Raw genomic sequence first — 13,826 nt, 5'->3', positions numbered from 1 at the left:
AGTCAGCTCTTTGACCGGCACGGAGACCGGCCAGTCGACGTTCTTAGCCCCGCCCTCTACGCAAGAACGGCCGGGCAAGCTAGCTAGAGAGCGCGCGATGATGGAAAGGGGAGGGCGCGGGCGCTTGCGCAGTAGGGTGGCCGCTCCCGGCCGCGTGCGGCGCGCAGGTCGGCGCAAGCGCGGAGGCCCGGGCAGTTGGCCGGCGGGCCACCGCGCATGTGTATCAACTACGAGGGTGGGTCCCGGGAGGGAGGTTTTTGAGTAACAGCGCAGGTGAGGTCACCGAGTTGGCCGGCTTCTCGGGTCCTTTGGGGCCGCGATGGTCCCTTTCCGGCCTTAGCTGCGGGAGGAATAGCGGCGCGGGCCGACTCGGGAGCTTGGTCTCTGGGGAGAGCTCCGAGTCCCCGAGCGCGCCCTTCGCCCTCCTTACGCAGGTGCTTCCAGCAGACGCTGGGAGCCCTGTCTCCTACCCGGAGCACGCCCCCGGGGGCTCCACGCCGGTTCCCCCGTGCCCTCCTCCTTCGCTCCACTGCCGGCCCATTGGAGATGATGGGGAGCCAGGATGTATAAGTTGCCTCGAGGGCAGGAAAAGGGCTGGTGCTGCAGGAGGAAAACGTGGAGGGAACCCCCGTTAGTGGGAGACTCTTAAGGTTTGGGCTTAGTTAAATGACTAGTTTGTCCAGGAAAGAGGAAGCAATATTAACAGACTTCTGTTTTCCAAACTAGTGAAGGGACCATGAGAGCACGAACAACTCAACAGTCGCTTATATTTGGCCATGAAATAGAACAATACCTTCTTTCACACTTCTTCCTCCCCAAAGTGGTGCAGCCCGGGATGTGCCGGAGAGAAGTAAAATAATAGCAGGGGTTGTTGGTCATGTAACGCTGTGATTCTTCCCCAGGCACCACACCTGTTGGTGTCCACATGGAGCAGCATGCTAGCCATCCCAACGGAAAAGGTGTGTGCCCTGGGCCCTGCTCCCCCTCCCTTGAAAGCCAGACCTTAATTCCTCAGAACTTGGGAAAGTGATTCTAGTTGTGTGTATTTTTCTTCCCCTTTTCTCCATTAATGGGAAAGTATTTGTAGCTGTTCTACGATTTCCCATTAAATGGGAACATTGCTAGGGTGCCTGGGGGTTCAGTCGGTAGAGCATGTGACTCTTGATCTCAGGGTCATGAGTTCGAGTTCCATGTTGGGCGTAGACCTTACTTTAAAAATAAATAAATAAATGGGAACACTGCTGTATTCCCAGTGCCTGGAACTGGGCCTGTTACATAATAGTTGCTCAGTAATATGCTGAGCGAATACATTATTCTTCCTTCATTTCCCCTCTTACTACTTAGAACAAGACTTCATGTGCAGGGATTCCAGGAGACATAGTGTTGAGAGTAAACAGATACCCTCTGAGGCGGGTGGTCCCACTCGTGCCAGGGAAATGCCTGCGGCGGTCTGACTCCAGAGCCAGCCACTTAACTGTAGGCGGAGTAGATGACTCCGAGAGGCTGACTGTGTCACAGCTTAGACATAACGGACTAACTCTTTTCACGATGTGTTGTGCACTGGTAAAGAACGTGACCGTGGAGCCCCCAGACCCCGATTTAACCCCCGCACTGCCATGTAGCTAGTTGTGGAATCTTAAGCAAATTTCCTAACTTAAGTTTTCTCAAATGTGGAGAAAGCTACCTACTTCTTAGGGTCATTGTGACGAATAGATAATGTATGTAAAGCACCTTTTACTGTTATTTTCTACGCTCTGCATCCTGTTGCTGCTCCCCAACTCCTCCTCTGTTTCGTTGTCAGAGCTGTGGTTCCCTTCTATGCATTGTGTGTAAGTATTCTTCACACCTTCACACCTTCCAACCCAGTAGAAAATGTGTCCTCCTGTATCTAGGAAGGACCTGAATTGTTGAGAAGTGCGTTTGTGTGGAAGTTAAAGTTTTCCGATGGTGAGAATAATCTTGAGAACCCAGTTTCAGCTTCTGTCTCTTTACCGTTCTGCACGAGCCATCAAATGACGGATGAGACGAAGGGAAAAGAAGAGGGCGGGTCCACAGCAGGGCTTGGAAAGTCTACAAACCCAGCCTAAAAAAAACCACAAGACAGGTTTCCTTCACCAGGAGTAATAGGGAATAAAACAGATTTCCATTGTCATAGGCTCAGTGAGTTTCCAAGCGGAGAGCACCTCAGCCCGGCATGGTGTGTGGGGACTCCTCCCCCCACCCCCCCCAGCGGGCCATTCCTCTGTTGCACTTGGAGTTAAGGACAAGAAAATTGTCTTCCTTCCTACAACCTACCTGTTACACCTCTGCCCCTAGGCTTGTTTTCCGTGAAGAGGGCCGTCCTATACCTTCATCCTCCAAATCCCAGTGGACACAGGATCGCTTCCGGGGAGCACACTCCCCAGCTGCCCAGATAGGTTATGGTCTAGGTGCTGTCTCACACTTCTGGGGTGGAATAACACGCACGCTCGATCACTTAGTGACTGTCTACACTGCAGGGCTGTCAGTTCCGTGAGAGTCACGACCTCGTGTGGTAGTTCGCTGTGGCATCGTCAGTGGTGGATGCCTACAAGCACTAAGCAGTCTCCTAGATGTGTAAAAGAACGAGTGGATTCAGTTTTTCTGTCCTTGATCTTGGCCTGGCAGTGACTCCCAGGCGCCCTCGGAGGCCCGGCCGCTTTGCCTATCCATCTGTCGCTTCTCTGCACGCTTTGCCGCTTCCTTGTCATCTTCCAAACTCCTGAGGAAGAGCTCCCCAAGGTCCCATTTTCTTTCTGTTTTTTACTTTGGAGAGCTGATTTATTTTTGCAGCCTCTTTGTGGCTAGCCTGGCAGTTTGATCTTTCACCTGAGCTCAGTGCCACCTCTGCCTGTTTTTCTAGGCCTTTCTACTCGGACTGCCGAGTCTCCACTCATTCAGTGTGTCCAAAATGTGATTTATGTTAATCTGATGGGACCCCAACTCAGACTCCCTTGAGTAAACAAGGAAATTGTTTACAAGAGGCTTGTGCGGTTGGGAGGGAGGTTGAGATGGTCACAGAACAGGAAGAAGGCCTTCGAGAGCTGGGGCCTCAGGGACTACACTGGAGGACATGGTGCCTATAGGCGTCGTCTGTCCATCTCTCTCCTGAGCTCTTGTCTGTACCCTCTTTGTCGTATCTGCTCCTTACAGCATACTGGCCAAATTCAGTAGCTTTCATCTGCCCCAACTGTACATTTTCCCAGCATCGCAGATCAGAAGAAAGCAAGCTTCTTTGACAACAGAATCCGTGTATGGATTCCCAACTTGCCCCTTGTGCTTACCCCTTGGATAAATCACAGTTACTGAGGATGAGATACCGTGGTGGGCCTATGTTGGGTCACACGGGGAGCGGGGCTTGGTGTGGTCCCGCCAGTATGGCCTGGAATCTGGGGAGAGTAGTTTTCCAGAGGAAGTGTTGCTCACTAGACAAAAATAACATGTCTTCTATAAAACTCATGATCTTCTCCCTACAAATCCATTTTTCTTTCTAACCTAATTCTTTTTGCCAAAGGTTATTTATTTTCCAGTTCAAGAACTTTTCTATCCAGCCTATTTTAATACCTGTACATCAATAAAATACAGTCTTTATCACATTTTCTAACCCTAAAAGGCTCAATGGCTTTCCATCGTATTTAAGAGAAAGCCTAAAGTCTCAGATTCACTGTCATGAAGGGTCTTCCGTGGCTCACCCTGCTCTCCTGCGCTCCTTTTTTCTCCCACTTGAAAAATCTTTTCCACTCATCAAAAGCCCCCTGTGTTCAAGGTCCAGTAAATATCCCCCACGTGCTGGAGCCTTCTCTGACTGTCTCACATTGAGCTCTTGCACTTTTCAAAAGCACCCATTTCTACATTCAGTCACATGCTTAGGATAACTACAAGATAAAAGGCCTCATTTTCAGGGTGCCTGGGTGGCGCAGTTGGTTAAGTGTCTGACTTGATTTTGGCTCAGCTCATGATCTCAGGGTCATGAGATCGAGCCCTGCGTCCTGCTCTGCGCTCAGCATGGAGTCTGCTTGAGATTCTCTCTCTCAAATAAATAAATCTTTAAAAATAATAATAATAAAGGTCTCATTTTCACCCAGACTGTCAGACGCATCGTTTAGGTCCTCAGGTGGTTATATAACACGTTCCATCAGTGCCCTATTTGTCTCCCAAAGAGATCGTACCTGAGAAGCCACGAGTTCGAGATCTTGTGATGCCCGAGTGTCTAGCGCAGGAGTAAGCATGTGGCACACGCCCATGAGAACTTGTCAGATGTGAGCTGAACCCATCCCTGCCTGGTTTCCCTTACTACCACTGTGGTTTCTTTTTTGCTTGTCTTAGGTAACTTTTTTTGGAGCTACTCAGGGCAGGGCCTTGGCACCTGTGTTCAGAGACCAAGTGCAGGGATCTAGTTAGAAAACCTAGAAGGTGTTAGAAATAAGTCTGATTAGTTGCCTCTCATTTTGTTCCAGCCAAAGAGGAAAGTAATGCTGTGCCTCTTTGTCGAGCCAAACCCTCTCCTAGCTTGATTAATCTTCAAGCAAGTTCCCCAGCGGGCACTTTCCTGAACATCCAGAAAACAAAGCTGCCCTCAGGTAAGGATGCAGGGCCAGTTTCCCAACCGGACCCAGGCAGGGGGCGGAGGGATGCTGGCTGCACGGAGGAAGTGGTGGCCTGATCTCCCCTGATCTGGGGTGAACTCTGGGTTATCGCCAGCGTGTTGATGATTCAGTTCTGCTGATTTCATTTTCTTCCCCATTCTACCAATTTGTGTTGGTTTCCTTATTAGCACCTTTACTAACTAGGCTAGGTGGCACTGAAAGGAAAGTTTTATTGCTTGCTAGTAATGTTAGTTAAAAAGTGTCCAGGGAGGGGCGCCTGGGTGGCTCAGTCGTTAAGCGTCTGCCTTCAGCTCAGGGTGTGATCCCGGAGTCCTGGGATTGAGCCCCACATCAGGCTCTTCCGCTGGGAGCCTGCTTCTCTCCCGCTCCCCCTGCTTGTGTTCCCTCTCTTGCTGGCTGTCTCTCTCTCTGTCAAACAAATAAATAAAATCTTAAAAAAAAAAAAAAAGTGTGCAAGGAAGGAAATGGTAGGCGTTAGCTCAGTTATTCACATTCCCGTGGGGAAGTCAGTGGGTGTTAGGGCCCCAGTGGGGAGCCTAACCAGGCACTGCACAGCCGTGACAACAGTGCTTGCTGACCTCAGAGTTTAAGAAAGAAGTCAAGGCTGATAAATACACAAAAAATAGGTAAATGACTACCAAAGTTGCCTAGGAGCTGGCTGCAGGTAATGTGATTGAAAACATTAGAAAAAATTTGGCTAATGCAGCAAGACTGGTTGAAATGAGATAATAGGAGGGACTGCACATCACTGCTCATCCGACGCTGTGTCGGGTGAGAGAAGGAGGCTGAGGCATCCGCGGAACCTCAGTTGGATCGTTTCAGTCACTCATCGAGTATGTTTTGAATACTTTGGCACCAGGGCACGCTTCTAGGCGCTGGGGATACAACCGTGAACAAATCAGAAAAAATTTCCTGCCTTCCTGGAGCTTACATTCTAGACAGGGACTTCAAAAACAAATAAGTAATTACAGAACATGCTGTATGATCATAAATATTATGGAAAAAATTAAGCAAGGGAGAAAGGTAACAAATCCCAGTGATGGTTTTCCAGTTAAAATAGGGTGGCTGGGTAGGTGACAGTCGAGCAAAAGTGTGTGTGGGCCAAGTTGCGTGGGCAAGAGTAGAGCCCTCCCCACCTCGGTACGGTTGCAAAATTTGTCTCCTGCCCCTTTGCACCTCCTTTGCTGTCCCTTCAGGAGTTGACCACAAGCCCAAGGAATGCCTGGGACTCCTAGAATGTATGTATGCCAATCTCCAGCTGCAGACCCAGCTCGCCCAACAACAGATGGCTATTTTGGAAAATTTACAAGCATCGCTGACACAACTGGCTCCTGGGAGGGGAAGCAAGAACTCTTCTCTCCCAGCCTTATCCCGTAATCTGTTGTTGAATCACCTGCCCCTGTTCAGTAAATAAATTGTGGAACAGAGTCACTGTGTGTTTTCTCCTTTCTTCCCAGCGAAGTCTTGGTGGAAGCTGGGCATGGTTATTCTGTACATGGTTGGTGAGTTTGCAAGTTCACTGTAAGTGCTCACTGGATAAGCCACTTGGGGATACGTATCACAGTAGAGACCGGGTCTTGGGGGATTTACTGTCTAACAAGGCAGCTAAGACCGATAATTCGTTGCAAAATGTAGTGATCCTTAGAGGGGGCCTGGAGGGGGAGGGGGTTGCTGGGGGAGGCTGCTGGACCAGTCTTGGACTCTGGCTGCTGGCAGTGGCCTTATGGTGCCACGGGACAAGGGGGCGGCGGCGGGGGCGTAAATAGATGATGAAGTAAGTTGGTTTCGTGTCAGTTGGGAGGCTTGGACAAAGACCTCGAGGTAGGAGAATAAGTCCTAGAAATTAGGAGAAGAGGCTTCCCGCCCCGCACACACCGAATAGAGGGTGTGAGATAGAGCACAGAGCAGCTGAGAAATGACTAGGCAGCTTCCCGCTGGCGGTCGTACTGACAGCGGCTGTAGAAGCTCTGATCTCATTTGAGGCACTTCAGAGCCGCTGGAAGCTGTCAGATAGCAGCGGGGCACGCGTCAGTTCATCGAGACATGAGGCGCGAGCATCTTGGGGTGGAGGGAGAATGGCTCTTGAGGGACGTGCATCAACTGAAGATATAATGTGACGTGAAACTACCATGGGCTGGATAAAGGGCTTAGAAGTGAAGACAGGTAATCTCCTCAAGACACAGCGGTGACTCTGAGCTATACTGCAGAGAAGGACTGACTACCAGCTTTGAACTTGAAACACCAAGACACGGCATCCGGAAATTTCTCTGCTGGGAAGCCAGTTTAGCTTTAGTAGCGTTCCAGTCCAGCCGTACATTTCCAGTATTTGAGAAGAGGACACATGAGGTTAGCTTAGCCATGTGAGCCACACTGGGTCGTCACTTCCTCTTACAGATGTGTTGGCAAATTACTCTTGAGACTGGGTCCTCTTTCCACAGAGACCTTCTTTTCCTGTGGAATGCAGGGAAAGAGCTGGGTTGGGATGCAGAGGTGAGGAGGCGAGAAAGCAGTGATTACAAAGAGAACTTCACTTCCGCTCTGGAGGTGTCTTTAGGTCTAAAATGAGTCTCTTGCAGACAACACATGGATGGGTCTTACTTTTTTATCCAATCTGACACCCTGGGTCTTTTGGTTGGAGCATTTAGCCCATTTACATTCAGAGTAACTATTGAAAGATAATGAATTTAGTGCCATTGTATTGCCTGTAAAGTCCCTGTTTCCTGGAGATTGTCTCTGTTTCTTTCTGGTCTACGATACTCTTGGGGTCTCTCTTTGCTTACAGAATCCCCCTTAATATATCTTTCGGGGCTGGCTTGGTGGTCACATATCCTTTTGGTTTCTGTCTGTCCTGGAAGCTCTTTATCTCCCCTTCCATTCTGCATGACAGCCTTGCTGGGTAAAGAATTCTTGGCTCCAGTTAGAATGGCTAAAATTGATAGGAAACAACAAATGTTGGCAAGGATGTGGAGAAAGGGGAAGCCTCTTAAACTGTTGGTGGGAATGCAAGCTGGTGCAGCCACTCTGGAAAACAGTATAGAGGTTCCTCAAGACATTAAAAATAGAGCTACCGGGGCGCCTGGGTGGCTCAGTCAGTTGGGCGTCTGCCTTCAGCTCAGGTCATGATCCCAGGGACTTGGGATCGAGCACTGTGTCGGGCTCCCTGCTCAGTGGGAAGCCTCTTTCTCCCTCTCTCTCTGTGTGCCACTCCCCCTGCTTGTGCTCTTGCTTGCTTACTCTCTGTCAAATAAATAAATAAAATATTTTTTAAAAAGAAGGTAGACATTTAACTAACTGAGCCACCCAGGTGCCCTAGCAAAATCTTTTTTTTCTTCTTTAAGATTTTATTTATTTATTTGAGAGAGAGAGAGAGCATGAGTGGGGGGAGGGGCAGAGGGAGAGGGAGAAGCAGACTCCTCGCTGAAGGGGGAGCCTGACATGGGCCTCAATCCTAAGACCCTGAGATCATGACCCGAGCTGAAGTCAGACACTTAACTTACTGAGGCATCCAGGTGCCCCTTTATTTTTATTTTTGAGAGAGAGAGAGTGAGCGGTGGGGGGAGGGGGAGAAGCAGAAGGAATGAATCTCAAGCAGACTCTGTGCTGAGCTCGGAGCTTGACGCGGGGCTTGATCTCACAACCCCGAGATCATGACCTGAGCTGAAATCAAGAGTTGGTCATCTAACCAACTGAGCCACCCAGATGCCCCTCAATTAAAAAAAGAAATGTTTAAGTCATGCTCAATGGAAAGATCGTCCATGTTCATGGATAGGAAGGCTCAATGTTGATAAGATGTCAGTTCTTCCCAACTTGATCTTTTTTTTTTTTTTGAAGTGGGCTCCACAGGGTGTAGAGCCTAATACGGGGCTTGAACTCATGACCCTGAGATCAAGACCTGAGTCAAGATCAAGAGTCGGACACTTAACCTACTGAGTCACCCAGGCACTCCATTCCCAACTTGATCTATAGGTTAAATGTAATCTCAACCAAAATTCCAGCAAATTATCTTGTTGATATTGAGCAACTTATTGTAAGGTATGTACGGAGAGGCAAAAGACCCAGAATAGCCAAGACAATATTGAAGAACAGCAAAGTTGGAGCATCTTGGAGATGCTCCCTGACTCCAAGACTTCATGTAATGCTGCACTAGTCAAGACAGCGTGGTATTGGTGGGAGGCTGGACAGATAGACCAGTGGAACAGGATGTAGAGCCCAGACATAGACCCACGTAAATACAGCCAACTTCTCTTTGACAGAGGAGTGAAGGTTACCCAATGGAGAAAGAGTAGTCTTTCCAGTAGTGTTGGAACAACTGGACATCCACAAGCAAAACGGGAGTCTAGACTCCTTTCTCTTTCACCCCATGTCCAGTCCTTCAGTAAACCCCGTCAATTCTAGCTTCCCAATCTACCCAAGCCTGACTGCTTCCCCCTTCTCCACGTTCCCGCGACCACCGACCACCGGCTCTTCCCTGGATTGCTGGATTGCTTGCTGGCCCCTTGACTGGCTGCCTTCTTCCACTAATCCCCGCACTCATGCTCCCCAGGCAACCAGAAGGTCCAATCAGATCATATTATTCCTCTGCTCTGAACACCTTGGTTGCTCCCGATTATCCTTACAGGAAAGTCACTCCTTACCAGGGCCCTGAGGGCTATGTGTGCGGCCCACACCTCCCTGCACGGCCCCCTTGCTCACCACACTAGCCGCCCTGCCCTCCATGCTGTGCCAGCTCAAGGGCAGTGTGTTTGCTGGTCCCTCTGCCCGGGGTCTGTAGGAGTCCCTTGCGGGCTTCTTGCCTGCACCTCCCTAGTCTCCCGAGGCCTTCCCCGGCAATCTGGCCTCAAGCCCCCTTCCCTTCCGTCACTCCATCCTCTCACTCCATCCTCTCACTCAGCCTTGTCTACATCAAACCTCTTAGGGCATTCTATAGAGCTGTTTGTGTGTGTTTCCTGAGTCTCCCTCACTAGGAAAGCATCTCCTTGAGGGCAAGGTCAGTGGCTGTTTGTTCACTGCTGTATCCCCAGGGGCAAAGCCAGGCCTGCTTGACCTTGCGAAGCGTGGCTCAATAAACAGCTATGAGAGTGAGCAACGATGACTTTGTTGACCAGCATTAAGAGCCCCAGGTTTCACATCCCGCCTGTGTCTCAGGGGCTTGCATGCTGGTGGGCCTGCAGGACGGAGACCCAGAGCAGGCAGCCCACATCCTAAATGTGCACTAGGGGAGACGAAGTTCTCCTGTGTTCACGGCCCAGTCCAGTCCCTCTTCTGCAGCCAAGGAGCTTCTTAGAGCCGGCAGCCCTTGTCAGACAGTAGGGACCCACCTCACCACCTTTATCCTGGCTGCTCCTGCCCTGCTGTGGCCAGGACGTTCCTCACCAGGCCCCGGGGCAGAAATCTGCTCTACAGTTGTTCCGTCCTGGGTTGTGTGTGAAGAACATTTCTACTTAATTGCTCCCTTTCCAGAGAAGAGAGGTGTTCATCAAAAAGCTAACTCACATTAGAGAAGACAGGCGGGGAACATGGGCCCGGCCTAGGGGAGGGAGTCCCTGGATGCCCCACAGAGGGAAGCAGTAGGACGTGAGCCAGCTTTCCCGGCTGGTCCAGGATGGAGTGTGGCTCTGGTTGGTTCCATGGTGGTGGTGGAGTCCTTGGGAGCACTGAGGGAGAGAAGCCGGAGGACACGTGGTGTTCTGTCCCCTGCCCCCTTTAACTGTGGTCACACTCACACGACCCATTCCCCAGAGCAAGCCCCTCCCACCATGCATCCCACATTCCCTCCTGGCTTTTCTCTTAAGGGGCCCCACTCAGGCATTTGAGGGTTAAGTGAACAGCCTTCATTGTATGTTCAGAACTAAGGCCTGAGGGCCGGTTTCCGGGTCCCTAGCAGTGCACAGGTTTCCCCGAAGGCAGGAGGGATGGAAGGCACAGGAGTGGCCATAACGTTATCAACGACACACTGTGAAGCATGCGCTTTGTGGACGTTCATCTTCACGACAACCCCTGGGAGGTGAGTTCTCTCCCTCCAACAGGCGAGGGAACCGAGGTTCAAGGCCCAGTAAGCAACTCGTCCAAAATCTCTCGGGGACAGAGCTGAGACTGACCTATGTCCCCGCATTCCGAGGCTATGCCCTTACCTTCTGTACTTTGCTGTCTCCCAAAACTTTTACCTATCAGGAATCGACTCCAGACCCCCAGCAGGATAGGCAAGGATTGTACTTCGGAAACATGGCTACGGTCAAGCCTTAGCAACTGAGACATCGCTTCCTCCGCCTTGGCATCCCGATAACAGAGTGCGGTTCTGTCCCGTGCGGTGACGGCAGAGTGTGGGGGACACCCCCCCAAATCCAGCACAGCACCAGGCCCATCGCAGGAATGCAGATAGAGTGTTAAATGCATGGAAAAAACTGGGGGCTTGAGATCATTGCCTCCTGACAAACTTTTTTCAAGGCACCGTCATTTTGGTTTTACAAATGAGGAGAGCTTACAAAAAAGCCATCTGACAGTCTTTTCGGTGCACACTAAGTTGCCGAGGCCCTGGGCAGAGAAAGCCATATCTAACTTTCACCATGCTGTGTATGTAAGTACCGCAGTGTTTTACACTTGCTGCAGTGGCCGCGGTCTTCAGGAGGGTCTGAGGTCTGCGGTTCGTCGGGCCCCAGAAAATGGGTGTCCAGGAGCTCTCTGGTATAGCCTCTTTTCTCTTCACACCAGAGTGCTGGACAAAAAGGAACCCCTCCTCCACCCCAGCTGTGAAATTAGGCTAGATCTCAAAGTAAGCATCACTTCCTCTGGGAAGACTTCCCTGCCCACCCCCACCACCGGTTAGCGCCCCAGCCCTGATCCTGCCTCTTCATTTACATCTGGTCACTCCAGCCGCGCCCCCCAGCCCTTAGCACAGTGGCTGGCACACAGCAGGTGCTCGGTGTGTTTGTGGAATGAAGGCGGGCTCTGCCTTTCCCCAGATCTCCTCTGTCCACGAGTTGTCCTGTCACCAGGGTGCTGGTCTGAGGGCCCTTCCCGGATGTGCTTGTGCCCTAGGCCCTGGCCCCCACCGCTCACCCCCTCCAGCTACGACAGGAGCATGCGTGGGGACTGCCCCTTTGCCCTTTCCTGCCCGGAGACACCATGTGCCCTGCAGGGTGCTGGAGTCAGTCATTGGTCCCGTGTGCTCAGCCACTCCGGGCCGTACTGACCGCATCAGCCGAAGTCTTAGAGGACGCTGGCACTCGCTCCACTTGAGTCAAGTCTGTGGGCTCCTGGAAACCGCCCCATAGATGAGGAGCCGGGCAGTCACAGAGGACTCAGTACTTGCCCGGCCCGGCCCATAGCTGCTGTGGACGGCTTTGCTGTGCGTCCCCTTGGTGCCCGTAACGCTGCGGACAGCTCCATGGAACTACAGCCACCAGGCGGCTTTGGGGACTCCTGAGCCCAGAGAGCAGGGAGCCTCGAGGGGCTGACCCCAGTGGAGCGCAGCTTCAGGCAACCGCACGTTACTCAGTAACCCAAGCTCCGGGCCCACGGACCGCCTGGCCACGCCGGGCCAGGGCAGGCAGCTGACAGCAGTTCCCCTTGGCTACCCTCCAGGTACCTAGCTGGTCACAGGTGGAAACTGGAGAAGGGAGGTCTGAGATGGGGCAGACCCCAAGCCAGCAGGATGGGAGCTGGTAACAGACCCAGGGGCCCCCTGGGGGAGGTGTGGATTGAGAAATAAAGCCACCCCCATCCCCCAAAGCTTCCAGGCCCAGAGGAGGCAGGGGGAGGGCAGGGGTCCTGACATCACTTGCGGATCCAAAAGAAAACCATGGATGGAGCCTCTTCATTCTGGGTGGTGGGCTGGGGAGTCCTCACGGGTGGAGGCCTTTCAGGGGACCCCTCAGAAAGGGAGGACTGTCAGGCTCTTGCCCTCTGATGGGCCAGGGGTGACACAAGCTTGTACCACTAGTTGTTAAAATATAATGATCTTTCCATACAGGCTGGTAAACAGATGTTGCCCAAACGTCTACTCTCCACAGGCTGGCCCAGCTATTCTGGCCCTTCCAGGGTTCCCTCTAGACGTGCCAACATCCAGTAGATCCAGTAGAGGTCCCTCTAGACCTCTAGAACCCAGATGTGTTACGCACATTGACTAGAATCTCGGGTCATAGCCCAGGCCCTGGCCCAGGGCTTAGTACCAACGTACTAAGCAAATAGTTGTTGGATGCCTGAATGAACAACAGAGGTGGGGGAATCCGAGATCCAGAGGCATTCAGAGACCAAGAGAGACAATAGGTGAGACAGAGATGGGAGAGGCTCCCAGAAGATGCTGGGGGGGGGGCAGCCCACTCCTTCTTGCTCTCCCTGGTTCTGCAGCTTGTGAGGGCTCTTCCCCTTGTAGGGCCTGTCCAGACCCTGCCTGGGTAACCCAGAGAAGCCCTCACTCCCAGTCAGTGCCCAGCAAGCACCCCGCATCTCTGGGTCAGGAGGCTGGGCCTGGGAGGACACCACAGATGAATTGTCTGAGAATCATTATTCAAAGGCTGCTGACCAGACCTCTCCCACCACCACCCCCTCCTGCAGAAGGAGCTAGAAAACAGCCTTCCTGCTGACCATGTAGTGACAGAGAGCCTCTGGGCCAGGGGCCAGGGGCCACTGAAGGCCAGAGAGCCTCCTTGGCCTGCTGGGAGCAGTACCACAGAGTCTGACCCCTGTCCTCCCAGGCCTGCTTGGCTGGGCACTGACTTAGGTCAGGAAGCTGGATACCTAGAATCCAGCTGTCCCCCAGAGTCCATGCTAGGCTGGAGGCTAAAGCCCATGGCAGGAAGTGGAGAGGAGACGAATTGCACAAAAGGCAGAAGGCGAAGCAAGGAGGAGGGTCAGGGACTGCACTGTCACCCCTGTCCCTGCACATTCCTGAGAAGGGGCAAGCCCCATGGCTGGCAGGAGCCCCCATCTGCTCTGGGGAGTGGCTGGCCCCTGTGAGCCTCGGCCACATTCTTCCTTCAGGCAGGGGTCTGGGACTTCTTTCCAAACACCGACAATCCCCTCCCACACAACAGCCCCCTCGGACTAGGCTGGGCAGCAGGGTGGACAGAGGGCTTCCCCTCCCACCAGCCCCACCGAGACCACCCCTCAGCTTTTCTTCTTTGAAGCCCCTTGTGGCTTACAGGTGTCAGCACCAATAGTGCCAGTGTCTCCCACCTGGGAGAGCCGTCCAGTGGCCCTGCA

At 52.2% G+C, this 13,826-nt stretch overlaps 1 protein-coding gene across 5 annotated transcripts; it reads left to right on the top strand.

Annotated features, from left to right (window-relative positions):
• The first annotated feature begins 98 nt into the window (after positions 1-98).
• On the top strand, positions 99-10,951 carry TSACC (TSSK6 activating cochaperone). 5 transcript variants are annotated; one of them, XM_019807692.2, is made up of 4 exons: positions 99-235; positions 903-959; positions 4,476-4,598; positions 10,797-10,951. In XM_019807692.2, the coding sequence occupies exons 1-4, from the start codon at positions 217-219 to the stop codon at positions 10,823-10,825; spliced, it is 228 nt and encodes a 75-aa protein (XP_019663251.1). In that variant the 5' UTR covers positions 99-216; the 3' UTR covers positions 10,826-10,951. The 5 variants fall into 5 exon arrangements, with proteins under 5 accessions (XP_019663251.1, XP_034523333.1, XP_034523335.1 ...); XM_034667442.1 differs by lacking the exon at positions 10,797-10,951 and adding an exon at positions 5,822-6,099 and having other exon boundaries at positions 101-235; XM_034667444.1 differs by lacking the exon at positions 10,797-10,951 and adding an exon at positions 5,822-6,066 and having other exon boundaries at positions 207-235; positions 727-959.
• Positions 10,952-13,826: the final 2,875 nt, after the last annotated feature.

The sequence above is a fragment of the Ailuropoda melanoleuca genome, chromosome 8 (genome assembly GCF_002007445.2).
Source record: "Ailuropoda melanoleuca isolate Jingjing chromosome 8, ASM200744v2, whole genome shotgun sequence".
Lineage (NCBI taxonomy): Eukaryota > Metazoa > Chordata > Mammalia > Carnivora > Ursidae > Ailuropoda > Ailuropoda melanoleuca.
This window is presented reverse-complemented; position numbering and strand designations above follow the sequence as displayed.